This window comes from Protopterus annectens, chromosome 3.part0, assembly GCF_019279795.1.
Source record: "Protopterus annectens isolate FY-2018-M chromosome 3.part0, PAN1.0, whole genome shotgun sequence".
Lineage (NCBI taxonomy): Eukaryota > Metazoa > Chordata > Ceratodontiformes > Protopteridae > Protopterus > Protopterus annectens.
The window spans coordinates 1,792,032,147-1,792,055,948 of NC_056731.1; the positions used below are offsets into that span (position 1 = coordinate 1,792,032,147).

General features: G+C 38.2%; 1 protein-coding gene across 1 annotated transcript in view; it reads right to left on the reverse strand.

Moving 5' to 3' along the window:
- Positions 1–23,802, reverse strand: part of CRISPLD1 (cysteine rich secretory protein LCCL domain containing 1) — a 694,545-nt gene that overhangs the window by 319,953 nt on the left and 350,790 nt on the right. The window contains exon 7 of the mRNA XM_044065835.1: positions 17,112–17,273. Coding sequence (XP_043921770.1) covers positions 17,112–17,273 — 162 coding nt within the window. The remainder of the gene's footprint in view (positions 1–17,111; positions 17,274–23,802) is intronic.

Consider the following 23,802-nt stretch of genomic DNA (forward strand, 5'->3'; position numbering starts at 1 on the left):
GAGTTGACATATCTGGCACACCTCCTAACTGTATCAGATGTTCAGTAGGGGTGATATCCTTCAGGGTCATTTACTGGAGGATACAGGTTATGCACTCGAACAGAGGCTGATGACATCAGAAATGCACACACACCTACAGAATGCCATAATGAGGCACACCCTCAAACCCGAAATATAATACAGCATGTGTTTGGGCTGCGGAGGTTGCAGCTCCAGTGCCTAGATACATCTGGGGGAGCCCTGCAGTACAATCCACGTACATGTACTGAAATATTCACTGTATGTACCATGCTAAACATCATCATCCTGAGAAAACAGCTTCAACAGGATCAACAAGGGGAAGGGGCACACATCCCAACACCAATGGCAAGATCACCACAGCCACAGACATGAGAGGAGTCAGAGGGGGAACCAGCAGCTGTTTTGGGTGAAGGCAGATATAGGCATGCACAATATACCCTGACATTGGCTAAGAAGCAATGCAGAGCGCACTCATTCTCCACCTAGGGGTCTAAAATCATCTTCCTCCACACATACAGTACATATAGTAACACTGATGCCAGGCAATGCTCACAACCTTTACCTATCCATGTAATGGCCATGTACTGCTAGCATCAGTCTGCCCTGAACTAAAACTGTAGCAACTACTGTATTTACAAGGTAAGTGTTGAACCTGGAGTGTATTGTGTAATATGAATGACTGCCATATACTTGCATGGTGTTACTTGGTAGAGTAAGCGAGTAACAGGTGGGTGATTTGTGTGTGAGAGTAAGAAAGAGAAGCAGGCAGACATATGGATAAAGTAACAAATGACCAGTGAAACAAAATGAGTTTAAAGCTTCACGGCTGAATGATGTAACTGTTGTGTGTGTTTCTATATGGATCCTAGAGGTGAAATTGTGTGTGTGTGTGTGTGTGTGTGTGTGTGTGTGTGTGTGTGTGTGTGTGTGTGTGTGTGAGCACAGCCAAGCTCTATGCTAGCTCTACATCTTCATATGTCAGACAGGTGTCAGCCATGCAGGGTAGAGGTGGCAATTCATCATTGTTGTACACAACCATGAGAACTGGCTCTGCCAGGAGTTGCACTGGCACATCCACGCCCATGGTCAGATGCACTGGTGCTACCTGAATGCAACTGATGTCTGCTGGAAGAGCTCCATCCACAAGGATGCCCAAGACCATGACCCAATGGCCTGCCATGTCTGGGTGTGGACAAGTTCAACTGCTGACACAACAGTGGAAGTGCTGCCCTATGAGAGTGTGACCAGGCATGGCCACATTGGCTAACAGTAGAAGATGTGGCTGACATATGGCCACGAGGAAGCTGTCCCCCTCCTAGCAGCCGTTTTATCACAGACAAAGCCCATTCCAGTGTGTCATTCAACAAATCCACTGAATCGGCAACACGGTGAAGGCAGTCACGCATGTCAGCCTATACCACATCTACAACCCTAAGCATTTCTCTGGACATCCTATGGGAATCTGGATCAGGTGGAGGTTGGACAGAAGGCCTCCTCTGAGCACCCCTAGCAAACTTCCTGTTTGGCACCACTGCCGCACTTTGGCTATGGCCAGTGTCAACATGCACTGAAGTCGTAGTAACCACACTTCCTTGATTAATTGTCTCACTTTCCACCTGTCCAATATCTGAGGGCTCACTGGAAAGGGTAGGCGTAGGCCTACTGGCTGTGTCTGATGGATTACAGTAAATGGCTGTATGTCAACCTCAGTGTCAGATTTAACCTCTGCATCCCCCAACAGTGCTTCTGTTTGGCCACCATCATCAGTGTCTACTGATACTCTGACATCAGATGGTATAACTCCCACATGTCTACTGTCAGGATCACCTGTGATAATAAGCAACAAACACAGGAAAAATTACTACCTACTGTATTGTACTCCAATATATGCTAACAAACTAACAGTGGTGTCACTATTACAGACAGTACAGCAATACATACAACATTCCTAACACCAACATCACAAACTAAACATTTCTTTAAACTGCTCATCAGTACTGACATACAAATGTTTGGCTTACCATGTCCAGAGATCCTAGTATGCTTCCTATGCTGGATGGTCCTGGAAGTAGTTAAGCAAAATGTAAGGACACCATCATCACAATTAACAGCAACACCATCATCACAATTAACAGCAACACAGGGAGTAAAACCTTTTGCCCTTTATATGACCATTAACTACACTTTCAACAAGAACTTGGATGACAAGTCCAACCTAAGCCCCACATGTAATCAATTAGAATGTGTTAACTGTAGTACAATCCCCCAACACACACAACAAGTTTCTTGTTAAACAGAACTAACATATTGATGCAATTATTTTACTATACAAGTGTATTTAACAACTGAGATACAAAAGCCTATCTGGAAGCTCCTCCTGGGACATACTCACTGTCCCTGAAATAGTAGTACCATGTCAAGGATATGCTGTTCTGCAATTTTCTGGGAGCTGTCTGGATCCCTGACAGTGGACAGGAACTCTTCATTTGCTATTAGTGGTGGCTTTGTAGCAGACCCTTCCTCTATACCCATCCATTCATGGACCACTGCAGCTGCTCTCCTCCATGCAGATGAGATCATGTCAGTGGCCCTATGGCGTACCTGATCATACGGCTTGCTGTGTCTGCGTACTGCATTCATATCTGCAACTATCTGCTGCCAAATTTGTATTCTGCTGACATATCTTCACATCCTCTATCTAGCAGAAAGGCATCATGTCACCTAAAAGCTTCCATAGTGATCCGAGTCGCTTAAGGGTGGTTTTTGGGGATAGAGATTCCTGAATGCCCTAGTCCTAGGTGTCCTAAAACACGACAGAAGGACAATAAACACAAGTATCACATAACTACAAAATACCTGCTCCCAGATAAAACAGAAAAGCTAGCATTTCAGTATTACAGACTGGAGAAACATAAAATAGTATATATTTGAAATATGAACAATAGGAATTGCGTGGTTGTAAAATATTGCATTCACACACAAAGCAAGGCTGGAAGAAAAACAAAGGAGAGTAACAATAGCAATATATCCTTGTTTGTGCCAAAACAGAAATGCAGCTTTGCTCCCTCACACCACAAAAGAATGACACATTTTGCTAACAAACCATCAGTGAAATGCTAAAAGTGCTATCAAATGAACTGTCCCTGAAACTTGTACAGATTTATCACAGAACATTCTATTTTAAGCTATTGCCAATCATGTATACCTGTGAAATGCCCTGACAAACATGCTCATGCCAACAGTAGACTTCTAAGTAAAGCATACAGATAACAGTAGCATATGCTAATTAATACATAAATATGAATCAGATACTTCTGACTGACAATTCAGCATGCGTAGTATACAGCTGAAAAATGCAAACATACCTTCTCCAGTTCAGTAGTCTTCTGTGCAGATATATGCCAGAGTAATAGCCTCTTCTGTGTTCTTCACATAAAGAAGTCTCCTCACCTTCATATTCCCTATCTACACAGTTGCTTTTTTATGTTGCAGATTCAGGGCAGTTAGCATGGTGGAGATGCAAATCAGGTGTGAACTCATTAGAATTGCTGAATCCCAAATGCCTGGTGTGACGACCGTGCCCTGGCCCAGCAATCAAGGAGCCTCAATCCTCACCACTAACACCGAGGAGGTCATCTCCTAGAAGAGGAAAGGATAACTAATACACACAGTAAAGTACAATTTCCCTTAAGTGCACACAGAGATCACAGTCAGTCTGGGGCTGGTTGCTCCCTTGCTCACCAGGCCCCCAATAAGACTCCCCACTGGCACAGCTATAGGGTCCAGGTCTCAGCCTAACTGGGCAAGCTAAAACCTCCAGTACCCTCTCTGTCCAACCAGTGCTTCGTGTCCCTGCCAAGTAGCTGACACAACACACACACACTTTGAGATAAGTATTTATACAACTTCACAGACACTCCTGGGAAAGGCTGACACATATTCTCCAGCTGTGCCACTTTACCCAGACTATACAGCAGTAATTACTGCCATCACCCAGTTAATAATATCAGCTACTAAAAGGCCCTTAAAAGGGTGTTCAATTATTACTGTGCAATATTAATACCCATGGTAATGTGACAATTCAGTCTGAGGCTTATTGGAAGGACTTAGACAGTAAACTCTTTAAATATATCATGTACTTTAAAGCATAATTTTATCTCTTCACAAATCAGCCACAGGTAGAAGGTTTTAAAAATATTTAATAATAAATAATTAAACACAAGACAAAACTACTACACCACAAAGATATCTAAGAGTTCACAGATCACACACAAACTTAAAATAATACAGTAGGATAGGTCTGACTTACACAGAAAAATACTTAGTCTAACTTTCTAATCTTTAACTAATCTTAGAGAAAACACAGTGCTACAATCCTACTTACATACATAAAGAGCATAGGCAGTGCTGGTTAGATGTCCAAAGTCAAAATGCTTTCTGGTCTCTTGTGAGAAATAGTATTTAAACATTAATAACACGCATGTCTCTAAGGCCCTCCCAAAATTACATCATTTTTGACACTTAGGTTTTCCCAGTAATAATACTGCATCATCTTAACACCTGGTCTGAGTTCTCAAGCCACAAACTGCATTATTTAGCAATCTAACACCTGCACAGAAGCTTACAACACTAGAAGACATTTCACATGTATATACTAACAGAAACTAAAGCAATAAAGCACCTTCCACGTCTAAATTCTGGTCATAAACTTTAGCCTTAAAACAATGGGCATGAAATCTTCATCCCGCTTCCCTGGGGCTGAATTCTAGCATGAAAGGATACAACATGCTTCACTGGGCCAGTAGAGTGCAATGTTGTCACATATTTTGCAGTTCCACATTTCACAGTGTTTTCTTACATTTAAAAACACAAGCCTGCATTTTACATTTATTTATACAGTTGATAGAATAATATATCAAATTCTATATGACTAGGCTGGCAGCCTTTGCCCATCTCTCCCGAATCATCACACCTGGCTCTGTGTAGTAGATGTAAACATGGTGCAGGCACTCCCTCAGTGTTTGTTGCTAATGGATTTCAACTGTGAATGATTACTGGTAGGAAGAAGGAAAACAACAACAATACAGACTCCCCTACCGCCAGAAGGTTTGTCAGATTACAGTGTATAGAAGTAATTTTATCAAGTTTGGAACAATAAGTAAGTAGCAGGCAATTCACAGGTTCTGCTAATTAATATCCAATCTCCCCTTCATTTGTTGACAACTGTACATTATTGCCATCTGCCTCACACACTAAGGACAAGGGCATAGTATGCCTTATGGACTGCATGACTCATATTGCTGGTCAGATAAAACAAGAATGAGCAATAAACACAAATAAGACAGAGCTACATTTTCCCAAACAATACTTATAAATAGTTGTGTGATCACTCAGTGCACTACATCTGAATTTAATACAAGTCCAAATAGCTATGTGTTTTCTTACTGTGGATGATGTTGCATTTATTATTTATTTATTTATTTTATTTTACATTTGTTGACCGGGCTAGTCTAGCTGGATATATGTCCATTTTCAGTAGAGGCCTGGGGAGAAAAGCTCCAAGCATGAACACTGACAAAGTTAACAATATAAAAAGACATGATAAAGCAAATACAGAGGCAGCATTGTTCAAAGAAAAATTAAAAATTATAAACTTTAAAAATTTTAGTAAAAATTATACTAAACTATCCTACACACATAAGAAGGTATGAGCAAGACTCACTTAAGAGAAAAAGAAGTTATATTTTATCCTCATATTATGAAGAAAAGGGTAATAGCTAGATTTGGAGGCATAGGTTAGAGGAGTAGAAAAGGAAGGGGAAAAATATATGAGTCTGGGTTAGCACATGGACAAAGCCAATGAGTTTTGAGATGTTCTTTAACATGTTTTTTAAACAGAGAAGTCAAAGCAAGGGTTGATAATTCAGAAGAAAGCAGATTCCAGTTTTTACCTGCAGTGTTTGAGAAAAGTGAATCACCGGCTTTGTTGTTGGATTTAATAGAGGAGACGCTTATTAGCAGAGCGTAGTGTAGCTAGATTTTTATATGGTGTAATTAGATTAGTGAGGATAGGAGTGTTGTTAGGGTGGTATAGGATCTTTTGAGTAATAACTAGCTGTTGACAGAGTATGTTGTTTTGCAGTTCTAGCCATTCAAGATGTTTGAGGTTGAGGCAGTGGTGAGTTTTAAAGGGGGAGCATTTTTTGTATGCAGAAGTTTTTCAGTTCCCTGCTGCAAATCTGTTTGTGTGAAAGGGGGATAAGGCACCCTTACTATGTTCTGAAAGTTCGCTGGAGTTGACTGTTCAAATCCAGACCCATGTAAAGATATTTCATGTGTACCAAAAACATTTTGTAGTGTTTATTTCATGGATTTCTTTTCTTCCTTTAAACTACTTTTCAATTTTTTTAAATGCAAGTGTTTGTGCATTCAATGGCTTAGTGCAAACAACGAAAAGGGAGAAAATGAACGTCAAGTTTGGCTGTGTTTATCTCGTTTGCAAGAAGCTTAGCAGTGCAGAAAGTGGACTAGCAATGAACTCACGAAACAGACAGAACACCTGCAAAACACCTGCATACATGATATCTGTAAAAGTGCAAAGATAAAAAAAGATGCAGTGTTGCAGTTTTTGCTTTCCACTGTGCAACATGGCTGTTCAGTGGTTAGTAAACTTCCCCAACACCTGCAGGCACCAAACACCTGCAGACAGGACTCAGACAGCCAATAACTGAAACCAGATGCATTCAATTAATTTTGTTGGGCACCACACAAACACGCAAAAAAAGGCATTGCACAGAGACTAACACACAGAATTTCAGAATGACAAGGAAGTTATGGAAATGTCATGTAATTAGTCCTGTGGCAACAAGTGCAAGTGTAGAGCTGGAGTACAGATGGTCCTGGGTTCTAGCACATGGTGTGCAATCTATTTTTACCATTGTGACTGTGTAGTTTATAGCAATAAACTGCAAAATAAGCAAGTGTTATTTCAACGTTCTTGTGTTACAGTTGTAGCAAACGGAGCATGCATATCCTAACTGTAAAAGCAAGTATATTTGTATTACACTTTAGCATAAACCAACTTTAGAAGTCAAATATTAGACTGTAGTCAGAAGCCATGGGTTGAAATACCACAAATCACAGCTATACAATACTGCATTTATTTAATATTTACATTAAATTAAACTACCACACACATGATCCTGGGTTCTAATAAAGGATATTCCATACATTTTTACTGTTGTTCCACTTCTCATTATATTCACTCTCATGTATAACACTTCAGACGGTGGAGCTGATACAAATTTTATATATTTATATATATATATATATATATATATATATATATATATATATAAAAACATAAGAAACCCTTATTGTGTTTTCAAATGTATGACTCAGGGTATACTGTCTACTATAGGCATGTAAGTATAATTCTGCTATCTGGACTTACATGGCCTTCACAATTACATAACACACATACACAACTGGATCTATAGACAAGAACCTTGTCAGGTTACACAGAAAAGTGTATAACACCTCAAACTGTCACCTGTATTTATGAATGATTCCTGACTATGTCTGAGCAGCACAACTGTGGCAAAGACGGAAGATCAACAATGTGGAAGAAATGTTTTGTCCCTTATGCCTAGGTTTGAATCCCACACTTTAAAAATCAATTTAGCAGTGTATAAAGCCAAAAACAAATGTGGCAGGTCATGACATTTATGCCCCCAGTGCATGTCTGCAAACTAAACTCACCTAACAGTTAACAATTTTCAATACATGCTTCCAATCTACATCACCAGATACCCCTCAAACTAAGGCAAAGTGTAAGAATAACCTTCCAATTTCAAGGCTTTATTTCCTCCCTGCTTGTCACTGCTGGACTCTGCTTAACATCAAGCAAACATGGTTGGCATTATTGCTTGGGTTTGCGCAGTACCAGTAAATATGATAACTGGAAATGGCAGGAAAGCATCCGTTGCCATTGATTTAGTTCGAAAGTTAGACATGTCAGGCATTAAAAGGGAAGGTAGACACTCACAACAAAAGCTCTTCAGCTCCACAGGATAAGCAGCTAAATCCAAATAAGACAACAGCCAGTTCACCAAAGCAGTTTATTCTCTGTAGATACTCTTCTCTGGTTACTCTTTGAAGGCTTTGTGTATCCGAGGCGCTAGAGAAGAGTATCTACAGAGAATAAACTGCTTTGGTGAACTGGCTGTTGTCTTATTTGGATATTAATTAAAAGGGAAGGTGCCTAGTTTAGGGCACAGAAGTGGGGTGTCCAGGAGTCCAGGATATTTACAGGACTCCTTGTAAAGCACTGCAGTCAAAGTCTTCTGCAGGGGGACTATTATGGTTCCCAGTAGAAATCTGAGGCATTGAACAGTTTGACTGTATCCAGTGCTACTGGAATCTCATGCATCGGAAAGCAGTGTAGGCATCATTTTAATGACCTATGGAGGCACAAGAGAGATATCTTCAGCCATTGGTTGATTGAATTTGAGACTGCCGACATCCCAAAGCTGTGTAAGTATGCTCATAAGAGAGTACTTGTAATAGTTAGAATGCTAAATAGAGGCAAGACTAGTATGCACAATGCTCTTCTGTTCTTTTCTGTTCTTTCTGTAGCTAATACCACACTTGAGTTCAATCGACTGGCTCATGTTGCTCAAATGGAGAGACTAAGTGAAGCAAGTAGTAGGTATGCAGCAGAAGAGAAGTGTTATTGTAGCTTTAAAAGATAAGGATAGATTTTTTTTTGATAAATAAATAATAATAATAAAAGGCACCACTAGCAGACAAAGGCACCTGCACAGATCGAAAAAGAAACACATAAAATAGTAATGGTAATAAAACCAACTGTGCAGGGTCCACCCAGATGATCGTGCAAGCAAAGTTGGGCAAATACCTTATGATAGAACACAAAGAAACAATCCAAAAAAGCACTTAAAAGTACTGAGAAGCACTTAAAAGTACTTAGAAATTCCTCAATTATTCGCTCAACTGTCTTTTCAGTCCACAAATTCTTTCAGATAGTTCCCTCCAATAAAGATGCCTTTGTCTGCTACTGGTGCCATTTATTATTATTATTTATTTAGCATTTTACAATTTTCAACACCACGAGCTAACCATGGCGGATTCACTGGAGAATAATATTGAACTGCCTTACAATCCCATTAATATCCAACCGATGCGAATGGTACATCTTAGATTACAGAGTTGTGTGACTGTTGACGTCAATCCGCTTCTTGAACTTGAGCTAGTGACGGCTGGTAATGGCGTTTCACTGAGTAACATGGACTTTGAGGATATTAACTTTATTTTATCTTTGATGGAGTCAGAACTGCTGAAATTCAAACGACTACAGATGCAGCATTTTCATTTTGAAGTCTGCATCCAGAGGAAGGTGATACCTAGGGGTCTTAGGATCCTTAAGATGCCAACGACAGGTAACACTTACCCAGAACTTTTATTTTGTTGGCAGCAACTAAACATAGACTTAAGTATCAGTTATATGAAATTACTAAAGAAATTCTTTTTACCAGAAGAAAATAAATTGCAAGAGATAATAGAGAACAGACAATATGATTTGTTTAGTCGATATTCATCTAATGTAATTAATCTGCTTTTGGATCATTTGTTGGACTCAGTGTGTTTGTACGAAAAAAGACTTTTGGAACAGAAAAAACACAAACTGTCAAGAGACTTATATGATTTTGGAAAAGGTCAGGTCTTTACTTGGCCTAGAAATATTAGAAATGGACATGATAGGCTTTTTAATTCTCGTAATAACAATATAGGTGTATCTGCTAATATTGTCAATAATAATAGCAATAAAACAGGTGAAGTGAGTAATCAAAGTGGATGTATTACAAGTGCTAGTAAAGTTAATATAATTAGGTTAACTAGTGCTGATACTGGAGATTGTATGCCTACACCTTCTGTAGAGGCTGATAATACACCTTTAATGCCTGTTAGTGTTTCTGTTCCAGTTGATGTTACTACAGGTAATGTGCCTAGTGGAGATGATTTGACATCAACTAATAATCAGCTCAATACGACTGATACAATTAATAAAGAAAGGACAAAGAATAATGTCAATGAGTTAGTCGTTCGTAGTAAGACAACTCTCTCGCATGCCAGTAGTGCTAGTTCTGAAGTTCATAATCCTTTCCCCATAGCCAAAACCTCTGCCAGGGGGAGAAATCGCTCCATGAGCAGAGGGAGACAGAAAAGACAGGCTTCGGGGATGGATATGTAAGAACCTACTATAAAGAAAATGTGGGAGAGGATGACTTAGTTTGGAACCTATCCCATAGACCTCTTAAATAAATTTGAAATAGAAGTCTTGAACAAGGGCCTTTCCTTTATTCCATCTAAAACAAGTAATGTTACTGAAACGGTCATTGATGTCAAATTATTTGTTAGAAATGTACAATTGAAAATATTATATGCAAATAATGAAATAAGGACAACAGAGGAGTATTTTAAGAGACCTAGTACTTATGTACCTATTTTACATCCCTTGTTGGATACTTTTAGTAAAATTGTTGAGAAAGATTTGTTTAAAATGAAGGATAATACTCAAGTTAATGTTAAGAAGCGTAACTTAACACCAAGACAGTTTAAAGCATTGCAGAATTTAAGGAATGACAGAAATATATCTATTAGACCGACGGATAAAGGTGGCCCTATAGTTATAATGGATAGGGCGATATATAATGAAAGTATGTTTGAGATGTTGAATGATAGAAACCATTATAAACCTATGCCTATAATTAAAGCTCAAGAGCATATTTTAAGGGTGCCCAATGTTTTGGATCAGTTGTATGAGAAAGAAACTATTGATTTAAATATGTATAATTTTTTATTCACTGACACACCAACTATTCCAGTGATCCAAGGGTTGCCTAAAGTACACAAAGAATCATTTGCCCCCCCATCGGACCAATTGTTTTGGGCCAAGGGTGGGTCGCAGAACCTCTATCAGTGTTCATTGAGAAGATGTTGAGACCTATAGTTTGCACAAATATTTTTATATTGCGAGATTCCAAACAGTTTTTATTAGATTTTTATGGTGAGATCATAAATTTTCAGGATACTGGTTCAATCACTATGGTGACTATGGACTCATTATTTACAAGTATACCCAATGAAGTAGGAATTAGGAATATTAGATCTTACCTAGATAAACATTCTGATTTCCCGGTGTATTGTAGAGACCTTATCTGTCTATTCCTTCAATTGGTGTTGGAAAATAATGTCTTCTTGTTTGAAGAACGCTTATATTTACAAAAGGATGGCGTAGTTATGGGCACTTCTTGTGCTAATAGCTACGCCAACCTAGTAATGGCATTGTGGGAAGAAGAAAAACTCTTCCATTTTGAAATGTTTCAAAGGTTCGTCTGTTTTTACAGATGGTTCGTAGATGATTTGTTTTTTCTTTGGATTGGTTCAGCTGATGATTTGAGTAGATTTCATAGGGAAATGAATCTATCCACTTCATTTTTAAAATTCACCATGACTAGTTCTAAGGACAATATAGCTTTTTTGGATGTATCTATACAGCATTTAGGAAATGGGAACTTTAATACTGGGGTGCACAGGAAAAATTGTTACAAGAATACATTGTTGCATAGAAATAGTATGCACCTACAGCATATTTTCACCAATATTATTAAGGGGCAAGCCATTAGAGCCTCTAGGTTGAACCCCCTACAGAGTAATTATGAGGCTGAATTGAAAGCTTTGAATGGGAGGTTGTTAGCACGTAACAATAAACACACAGAAGTTGAGGAATGTTTTTTGAATGTATATCAAGAAAGGGAGAGTAAAGCATGTCCTTATTTTTCAGATAGAGGTAGAAGTTATTATATAGATCAACACAAAGTAGAGAGTGAAAATGAAGGGAAGCGGCAGAAAGTAGCTTTATTTTATACCCAAGATATAAAAACAATTAAGGATGTGTTTAGCAGACATTGGGATATTTTAACAACTGATCCCGATATTAAGGAGCTAGTGGGTGAGCATCCTCAGTTTCTATATAAAAATAAACAGAATTTACATAGGTTACTATGTTTTCCAAATAATGTTAGAATTAGTCAGACAGTTTTTAATGGAACTACATCATGTGGTAGATGTAATTTTTGTGTATACATTAGTAGTGGTAATTTGTTTGTACATCCCCTTACTTCTAAGGTTTATACTTTTAATGTTAATGGGTCATGTAATTCAGAACATTTAGTGTATTTGGCTACCTGTTTGAAATGCAGTGCGTTTTATGTAGGTAAAATGGACAGGAAGCTGAAAAATAGAATAAGGGAACATGTTTATCAGATTAGAATTAAATCTGAGGTTAATGCACTTTCGAAACATGTTCTAAAGGAGGGCCCTACACATTCTTTTAAGTTTATGATTATACAAACTAATATACCTAACCAAAGAGGGGGAGATGTAAGAAATCATACTGAACAAATAGAAACAAGCTGGATAATTAGATTACAGGCACACAATCCCCCTGGCCTTAATGAAAAAACTCCCCTAAAACCTACTTTAAAAGGGAGAAGTATTAAATATTGAATATTAAATATCAATTATTAAATATTGATAACATTTTTTAATATATATTTTAATAAGTCTGCTATTGTATATTATATTATTTTAATTAATTTACATGCTTGTGATATGTTTTTAATGCATATTGAGTTTAAAATTGTAGTAAGTATATGTAGTTTACTTGAGCAGTTTATTGAGCCATTAAGGTAATTGAAATCTGAATATCTCTTTAAAAGTTGAGGTTAGGCTAATTGATTTATTGCTTAATTGAATGTAATAAGGAAATATGTATGTGTGTGTATATATATATATATATATATATATATATATATATATATATACACACACGAGTTCTGTGAATGGCTTCATTATGGTTTGAAAAAGCTACATAGCGAAAGCGCTTACCACTTTTTATTTGAGTGAATAAAAGCTATTGACTATTATGCACTTGGATTTATTGGAGGAAACTATCTGAAAGAATTTGTAGTCTGAAAAGACAGTTGAGCGAATAATTGAGGAATTTCTAAGTACTTTTAAGTGCTTCTCAGTACTTTTAACTGCTTTTTTGGATTGTTTCTTTGTGTTCTATCAGAAGGTGTCTGCCCAACTTGGCTCGCACGATCGTCTGGGTGGACCTTGCACAGTTGGTTTTATTACCATTACTATAGATTTTTTTTTGTTTTATACAGTTGTAGCAAACTGAGCATTCATATCCTAACTTTAAAAGCAAGTATGTATGTATTACTCTAACATAAACCAACTTTAGATGTCAAATATTAGACTGTAGTCAGAGGCCGTGGGTTCAAATACCACAAATCACAACTATACAAAACTGCATTTTTTTAATATTTACATTAAATTAAACTCTACACAAGTGGCACAAATGCCCTGCTGTTAACTCTAACTGTAATCTGTACAACTGGAACATGCATATGTGCAGTATATGCACATTTCAAGGATTACTGTCAGCAATGTGTAGTTATAGTGCATTTGGCAGGATGTATACTTAAATGTCATACTTCAGATAAAACAGTTGTATAACTGTGTTAATGCATTGTATGTCACATATGATGATACTAATTTTACCTCTTTTTTTTTCTCATTCCCAACCATTATCTCTCTTTTTTTATTTTCTATTATGTGTCACTGAAATGGCTCCACATTATCCAAGTGTACCACATCAATAAATGCTACACAGCACAGAGAGGTAGGCCAGCCCCAATGCGATCAGCCTGCATCTGCTCCACCAGCTCCAGCACCAATGTCCAGCACATTTAGGACTCAAGGACCCAACCTAGCAGCACTACATCTGCTGCCCCTGCACTACCTGCACTCTCAGGTGGTACTATCCCGGCAGCTGGTACAGTGGTACCCTCTGGGAGCAATAGTGGATGTGAGGATTTCATCACCTGCCAGAAGATGCCAGGGTTGGTGTGTAGGGTCGTGCACAGCACCATTGGTGTATGACTAGACTGGATGGAGAGCTGCTCTTCCTCATGGTATGTACGAAGAGAAGATGTCAAGCACTCCAGTCACCACAGGAGTAAGGGGACAGTGATGACAGTCCAGTTGGTGAGGGACTCAATTAGCACTGTCTCCAAATTTGGCAGGCATGAGCCTGTGTTGTCCCCTCTCTCATTCCAGCCATGGTGTCCCCCAATTTTTTTGTGCCCCACATCATCCCTGTCTTTTGTCTTGCTTGTCCGGATTTGTTTCCTCACCTACCAAACTTACCAGATCCAGACAAATCTATGCCCCTTATCCAGCATTACTCTCTTACTAAATAAAAAAAAAATATGGGCACCTGTCCCGCAAAAAAAGATGCCATCCCATACATAGCTCTCCATTTCGCACACTTGTCATCCTGACACACTTGATTCAGTCCAACTGACTATACAACATGATTACATTGTCACCCCTCTCTCCAAAAGTGACAATCCAAATTCTGCTAATATTTTGCATATATTGTTAGTTTTTATTGCTGAAAAAATAGATAGCTATGTGTTTTCCCTACCTCCCTCCTGCACATTCCTGTACTGTTTTCTCTTTGTTTTTCCCCTGCTTGCTGGCCATTTCACCACTTTCCTGTCCACCCCATTTTAACACCTATAATCTGGTTAAGAAAATAGAAGCACAGACAACACACAAGTTCCAGAAAAAAGCAATGGATCCCTTCAGTTTTTGGCATCTGTGTGGAGTTTGGCAACACGAACCAATGCTAAGTGACAGTGAGTGGTGTTACAATGATGCAATTACCTCCATGCAGTGCCACTTAACTCCCCACACACACACACACACACACACACACACACACACACACACACACACACACAAAATCACATTTGCTGACTGTACTATAAAAAATATTCTGAATGTACTCTAAAGAATAATGTTATTGCATTATCTCTGTTTATTTAAAAGTATTACACCTGGATTCGTATTGAGTATCATCTCGGCTGAAAAAGAAAGTGTCAATGTATTTACACCTTCTGCCACAGTGTCAGCTAAGCAGCAGTTGTGTTTCATACACTCAATACTAACTCTCAGACTTTTAAAAATGCAGCTCGGGTTTGAGCACTGCTTAGGTACATGTAAACAGGGAAACTAATGGAAATGTACATCTTGCATGCACATACACTTTGCCAACCATCATGCACACCCACTTCTCACCTCTGCGCTTTAGAAAAACTAAATATTAGCATTTATTAGTGCTATATACTGTCCACTTACTCTTTATGCCATGAAATTACATATGTTAACCTAACAAACAGAAGGCACTATCCAACGATATGTCACATATGTACAATACAGCCATGTGTTGCCTCCTCCAAAGCACTGCAACTATGGTGTCTCAGCACTTTTTTAACACATATATCAACTACACTACATAAATTAATATCAAATGTTGTGCGATATGCGATGCACATCAATCTGGTAACATGCAGAACTAGAACTATCTTCACAGTTGACTCTCTTCAAGAGGAATCTTGATGAGTGGATGGGAGATCGTAGGTTTACCCCGGGTATCACTTCTGTGTCACTGTTAGACAGAGACACAGTATACTAACCTCGAAAAAGGGCATAGCAAAATTAATTTAAAATGGGTGGCGAAAGTCAAATACACTCTAGCTAGTCTTATAAATGCCCTAGGGCAGATAGCCTAGTATGAACCTATGAACATCACAGGCCATAACACCTCCATAGTTCACAGCCTTCATGATACCACTGAGTACAATGCATCCTTCTTCATGTACATCACTACACATCTTCCAGTAACTTGTAACTAATGTGCACCATCTTTGCCACAGTGAGCTGTCACGCATCTTACTGTCCATACCTATGTATTCTTTCTGTGGCATAAACTACTATCTGATGGTGCGGAAACCCCATCAAGTTGTTACACCAGATGCAAATGTCTGATAGCTGTTCCAATGATGCACACATTACATGCATAGCTGTTTGACAACACTGATGTCATGGGTAACATTCTTGACAGCGTGGATTGTGCCATATAAACACACACATAAAGATTACGGATGGTGCTTCTTTTAATGTTGTCCATGAGCTTTTACCTGTGTCCCACTTGCTAGAGCCCTCCGCTGAGATTACACTCATATTCAGCCAAATCAGTTTACATAGCTTCACAGTATCCACCCTACCCCAACTGTATATAACATCCCTGATAAAAGTCCTCTGAATTGTTCATGTAAGTATGCTTATCTAACAAAGACATCTTCCCCTTTGTTATGTCATGTTGTGTGACAGTCACATAATGTACATTTTCACTGTGCAGGCCCTACTGTACCATACTGATATGTGACTGGTGTTGCCGCTACAACTGTCTTCCACTGACATGCTCTCATCTGTTGTACATTAGGTTGTTTCACCTGTCCTCTTCCCCTGTGTTCATTCCTACAATTCATCTGTGTGTCCCTATTCAATACACACACTTCCCTTTACATGGAAGTTACGTGTTTCTTTTACATGGCAATCCATGTGCCCTTACAGATAATTTATACAACTTCAGTACAGAATGCCAGGAATGGGATTTCACAGTACTCTGCACTGTATACACTGTCCTGTACTGTGTTTGGGCCACATACACAACGTGGTGCACAGTATAAATATGCAATGAGTACTGCTGCTCACTTCTCATCACTGCGCACACATGTAAACTCCACATAAGCTTCGGCTGAAGCCTACATGGAGCTTACTGAATCCCAGGGATAATCTTTCCAAACGGAAATAAGTGACATCTGCAATAGAAAATAATTCCTGGTATCAGAAATGTCTCAACACACATGAAGTAATTCTATGACCTTAATATCTCTTCAGGGAATTATTCTTCCAGTATTCATTTCCCCAGTTCTTTAAGAGGCACACAGCTAGAAACAGTGAATTATTAGTAAAGCACAAAAAGACATTATGCATCCACACAAGAAAGGCAAAATATACTTAAAAAAAAAAAAATAAATAAAAAAAATTTCCTTGGGGGGGGGAGCAATCATAGCAAATTATTTACTTACACATTTGTTCTCTGCTTTCAACATCATTTTTCTCCAAGTCCTCAGTTCTTGAAGATGAAGTTGGTGAATGTGTCCTTGCCTGACTATGTGTTCTGGTTCTCTGTCTTTCAATCTCGTTAGTTTCTTCTTCTGGCTCCTGAGAATCATGGTCTTTCCTGTCTTCTGTAATTAGAAATATTAAAAAAGTTATCAAAGAAGCAGTAGATGTATACTGTTGAAAAACATGCACGTCAAAGAAATGCATAGATGCTTCATATTCAACTAAAAGTAAACAATGTTTATGAGAAAAGTGGTTGGGAATGCAGCTTTAGAAATATTTGATACTGCTTGCATTTCTTAATTTTTAGTATTATTTTTCTTTTTCTTGGCCTTAATGTGGTTAACAATGCAATTTCTTTTTTACAAACATGAAGTTTAAAGCTTCCAGTCATAGCAAAGGTTTCCTGATAAATCATTGGTTTAACTACTGCAACATGCATTCCTTTTGGAGATTTCTAAACATATTCCTTCTGACAACATTGAGAATGGATTTCCCTATATGTGGTCAACATTTAAGTTGTCAGTTACTAACTTTTTGATAACACTTCGCACATTTTTCACTTCCATGTGAAATTTGCCATTAATATACTTAGCTGGGGTGTATATCACATCATCGAAATTCCAAAACATCGAACACCATAAGCTTGAACTTGGAATCTCGAAATGAGATAACATTGAACGCTCTGAACAGCAAATTTTTTCCCAGGGAAAAAATTTGCTGTTCCGAGAAACACACACACAACACATGCACACCAAAACTTAATAATCCACACACATACACTTTACAACACCCTACCTATAACCCTACAATAAACCATACATACACTACTACCTATCCACTTACCCTAACCCGCTCCCTAACCCTAAGGTCTGTAACTATCACACACTAACCCTAACCAGCTAAACCTAAACAAACTAAATAATACACACTCATACACTTTACAATACCCTACACTAAACCATGCATACAGTACTACCTATCCACTTACCTTAACCCACTCTTTAACCCTAAGGTCCCTCACTATCGCACACTTACCTTACCGCGTCCGTAACCTTCACACCACACTAAAGTAAACAGCGAAGCTGCAGAAACGGCCCATAGAATTCTTTCCCTGGGAAAGAATTGATGCTCTGCAGCTTCGCTGTTTTCAGTGTTCGCTGTTTTGAGTTTGACGTTATAACTTTTGAGGTTTTCAGACTTCGATGTTATAATATAGACTCCTTAAGCTGAGAGGGTGAAGTTCATCCATGTACTGTATTTTTCCTTATAGGGTATTTCTCATTTAAATATGGTTATGCAAATGTAGTGATAGTATCTGTAAGATGAATGTATGGAGGGTCATGTTCTCTGCATAGAGGATGGGGACTTTCCTCCTAAAAAACAATGTTTACCAATTTCAGTGTTCAGTGTTAAAAAGTCAAGCTCAATTCCTTAAAGGCCTGTAAAGAGCTTGCCACAATAAAGCCATGGATCAAAAGTCCTCTTACAAATCCAGTTATCTAAATTTATTTTAAATGAGTTAACTGATGCAGATTTTATTATTCTTAATAGAATTTTATTCCACCATATGGAAACCAACCAATGAAAAATGTTATGCCTCCCAGGTAAAAAGCCCATCAATAATTATTCCTAGTATTCAACCAATGAGATCTATTATGGATTCCAATAAAATCTTCAAAACCACTATCATTAATACATTTATAAATCATAATAAGATCACCCCTAAAAAACTATATTTAATAGTAAATAATGACTGAAAGCTTTAAGAGGTTTTGCTCAAGTGTTTGTGATCGGGCAGTTGGCATTCAAGGGATTTTCTGTCAATCTTTCACAGTGGAGCTCTGAGAAAGTCCTTGTGAGAAGTAATTGTCAACTTTAATAGAACCTTGCTCATTTTTCAGAAATAGAGAATACTTCTTAAACCATCACTTTCTCTCTATATATAGGCCCTAAAAGGGACTTTGAAAGCATGCTTTGTCACTGGCAGATATTGATTTGTACTGGACAGAGGTTGCAGCAATACTTGCTGAAGACATACATATAATCCACAAAATGATGTAAACTGAGGAAGTAGAAATCAAAACAGTAAATCTAGTCTATGTTTCTAATTGTTTGATAAGTGATGTGGGTGGGGAGGGGGGGGGTCAGAATGTAACATGCTTTCAAAGATCTGCAAATGAATGTTGTTTTTATGATGTGGTACAGAGAAGTTTTTGTTTGAAGTTTCAGATCCCTGCACTGAAAATTACCACAGTTGTGAGAGCCCATTACAAAATATGACATACATCCACCACTTTCAATGCTTTCTTTGAGCTTCTCAAAGTATGTATGTTGTCCTCTCCCTTCTCCGACTAATAAGCAGAAGATGGATAAATGCCCCATTGGAAACTAATTTCGCCTAGTGACTATGATATGCTTCAAGGGTGAGTTTTTGTATCAGCGGGATGGTTCATGAAATTATGGCCATTATTTACACTATGTATAGATGGAGGGGTAATGATATGCAAATTAAGAAGTGCAGTCTAACGAGAGTTAAAAGATATTCAAATAAAGAGCAGTGAAAGTACATCACTGTTTACAATCGAGAGGCATGAAGCTGCACATTTAACACTGCAGTATAAAGGAAAAACATGCAAACTTATTCAGAGTTGTATCTAGTGATAATATTGGAAGTAGCAGCTCATTTTTCACAACAGCAGGTGGCATATACCAGCACCAATACTAAACATCTAGGACTAACTCTAGCCACATTATAACATCAACTTTGGTGACTCGAGCAGCTTCAAGACTGTCTTTAGCTGGATCAAGACATCGATTACATTGGCAACCTAATCCACTAACTGATTTGGAGGAATGCATGGCCTTTCTATACCAGTAGACAGAAAAGTATGCACAGCTCTTACTATTCCAGCTACTGGGACCTTTTTAGGGACAAAAAAGGCACACAGAAGGCATTTCATTAATGGTGTTACATCAGAAGGAAAGGCTACCATTCCATTCACCACAAGGTAGTGTATAGTACACAGCGTGCTGCTTGTGTGGCATCTACTGTTATATCACCTGATAATTTGCAGGTTTTGGTTCTTATCTTTAAGGAAGAACAGATAAACTGGCAAACATTCACTACCAATGAAAAATCTGACCAGAGATTTCTGGGGTTTATAAATGCCAAAATATTTGATCAAATTTTCCCCTAAACACCATATGTGCTAATCTTCTTGATCTTGTCCTAACAGACATTGTTAATCCTCCCCTAGTCAAATCTGACCATCTTACTGACATGTTATCTATGAAAATCTACTTTGTGACCCCCACACACTGTTCTACTTTTATTACTCCAAAATCAATAATTTGCTATTTACTCATTTGATTGATAATCAGAAATAAATTTTACTCTCTGTTAGATAGATGCACTGAAACATCTGGACCAATCCAATGTAAGCATAATGACAAGTTTAAAACTAAACCCATATGGTAGAACTACCACATGAACAAACTTTGTACTACATAAGACATCTCTTGTGGCAGCGGCAGTTGATGCAATGTTCTCAAGACTGTGGAGTTCTGCAGATGTTCAAGTCCAGCAATGACTAACTAGAGTTTCTGTGCCTGTGTGTGTGTGTGTGTGTGTGTGTGTGTGTGTGTGTGTGTGTGTGTGTGTGTGTGTGTGTGTCTGACAGACAGAGACAATAGTGACATGTAGGACTGGCTTATCCAACAAAACTGGTGTGTACTCTTCCACTTGGGAGAAAAGGTTAATAATTTCTTCAGTGGCTCACGGTGTTCATGAACTCTGCCCTAACAGCACATGTGGTGCAGGATTTAAATCCACATTAGGTATATTTAGTCATACTCCAGTGGCCTAATGGTTAAGGGATTGGCCTCCTATGGGAGGTTTTCTGGGTCTCACCATCTGAGATGACATAATCTTTAACTAACTCAGTGACTCAACATGTTAATGAAGTATGTTCAGAAGAACAGCACAAGCAGTGAAGGATTTGAATCCAAATTAGGGGTATTTTGTTAAGCAGGGTTGCTATAATTAAGACATTTACCTCATGGATACAATGTACAGGGTTTCATTTTGACCTCTGGTTATTGGCTAGACTTATGATGGCCTGCAGACTGATAGCTTAATATTTACCTATGAACCTATAATACAAAGGGGAGTATCCTAGCCAACACTAAAACGTGCATACTTCATGATTATAAAATAGATTTAAAACTAGTAAGGAGTCTCTCAGACTTACCATTAAGAAACATAGGACTAGTTATGAACTTATTGTTGCAACTAATTTAAAAAGCAACCCATAAGGCTTTCTTTGGTTGTATTATAACCTTAGAAATAACCCAAAATCCTTTACTGAACTTATCTCCAGTAGTACCTCTTGTCAGATCCCAACAGCATTCCTAATATTCTTGTGGACCAATTTGCTTTCAACTGCACTGCATCATCTCTCACTCACCCCCTTTTGTCCCCATTCTCCCTCACATTCTACTTCCTGAAACAAAAATGGATCAAGTCCTTTTTGGCAATTTTTAAAATTAAATGCACCATTTTCATCAGTCCTGACAATCTCCCTTGGACATCTCTTGACAAGTGTAAAATTCCACCTATCAAAAACTCTACAGGAAGTCTTTAACCCAAGTTTCTCCACCACTGTAATGTCTCTGAGGTGAGGACAATGGCAGTTGTGGTATCCTTGCATAATGGTGATTCCTGTAGTAACCCTAATAATTGCAGGCTTATTAGTCTTACCAGTATTACTTGCAAAGCTATAGAGAATATTACAGTTGAACTAATAAACAAAGATATAGGTGACCGTATATCACTGGATACACACCAGGCTGTCTCTGTAGAAGCAGGTCATGCCTGCTCAACCTGGTTGTTTGAAAAGGTTACAGACGCAATGGATAAGGAGAAGAGCATACAACCCAAAATTCTTATAAGCACCTTGCTAAGTTCTTTGACAATATCCCCCATACTGGGATTATTGTCAACCTCTTTTCACTCAACATTAACCCATACATCATCCATTGGATTGGTAATTGGCTGTCTGACATGATCCATATTATCAAGGTTGGGCATTTGGCTCTACAAAGAAAAATGTTGTCAGTGGTATTCCACAGGGCAATATCTGAGGCCTCCTCTTTTTGGTTTATATTTCTATGACATACAGGCTGACATCAAGGGACTATGGCTAATTATTTTTTGCTGATGATTGAAAACTGGGGCAGGTGTCAAGTCCCATTCTTATACTCAAATTCTCCAATATGGGCTGGATAAAACAGTGGGGTAGTAATAATTTTTTTACACTCCATACCAACAAATACAGTACAGTTTCCTTTGGAAAATCTAGTATCACTATTGTTTACCATCATAAAGTATGCTTGCTAAAAAATTATGGTATGTTAAAGTGGTGAAGGATTTATTTTTTCTGGAGCAGAGTTGGGAATCTTGCTATCTTCAGCTATTAAGAAATGGCTGGTTAGGATTTAACCTGATAAAAAGTTATATGATTTTTCAGAGGATTTCCCATAGGATTATCCTGATAAGTTATATGACTTTTTGGAGGATTTTCCATAGAAGGATTACTGTTAAAGATGGAATCTAGTATGTACCCAGCATCAAAATCAGCACAGTATTACATTTTGTGTGTTTTTCTTGGGGGGTACTACATTTGTATACAGTATAAATATTACAGCCATTTACCTTTAGTGTTAGCCACAATGTCTGTACTTACCAACTAGATCTCCCTCTGAAATGTCATTAAGCAAAATGTGATGATATAGCTGACATGTGAGCCATATAAGCAAGTCATGTGAACTGCCTGGGTGCGATGAAGACTCCATTTGTTAATGATCCTCTATTACACACCACCTGGCAGTTCACAACATAGAATACCTTCCTCTTTATAAACCTTTCTGACTGTGGGACAGTTAGGACCATTGTTGATAAGTATGTGCAATCTACTGCACCTAGTACCTCAGACAGGACGCTGATGTCATACAAATTTGCATGGTAGCATCTCTCTCCTGCAGTATGCTAGGAAGCCAAATATGCTCATCCCCATGTAAATGAATTATGTGAAGTAACTTGTGCATTCTAGAGGGAAAGGCTTGACAAATATTCAGCATGCTTCCTGGTGATTTATAAAATATCTTTGTAACTAGAATAGAAAGAGCTAATCGTGCCTTGCTCCCCACAGTATAGAAATGGCACACATTCCTGTAGTTTTTGTGTGGCTGGCACATGACAACCAAGGCCTATAAAATGTTCTGATCCATTCAAGACTAATCATGAATCTCCTGGTTATAAAATTGCGGTACATTATCTTTTGGCGATATTGTTTCCTTTGGTGCTAGATACCATACTACACGTATTCTCAGGAAGGATCATTTAAGCAGTAATCCATAACTGTGCATGGATATATCAGGAATTGCTCACAGTTGGTGTGGTTTGATCATGAGGACAAAGCCCGCATATTTAAACAAAGCCAATCATGAGTAAATCCTGATATACCCACAAGGAGTGGATTTTTGCAATTATGCAGGACATTTTTAAGAATGAACTTGCTTAGTTTTCTTTACTGTCTTTGTATAAGGGCACTGTAGTGTTCCTCTGCAATCTTCCTTGCTTACTGATGTACT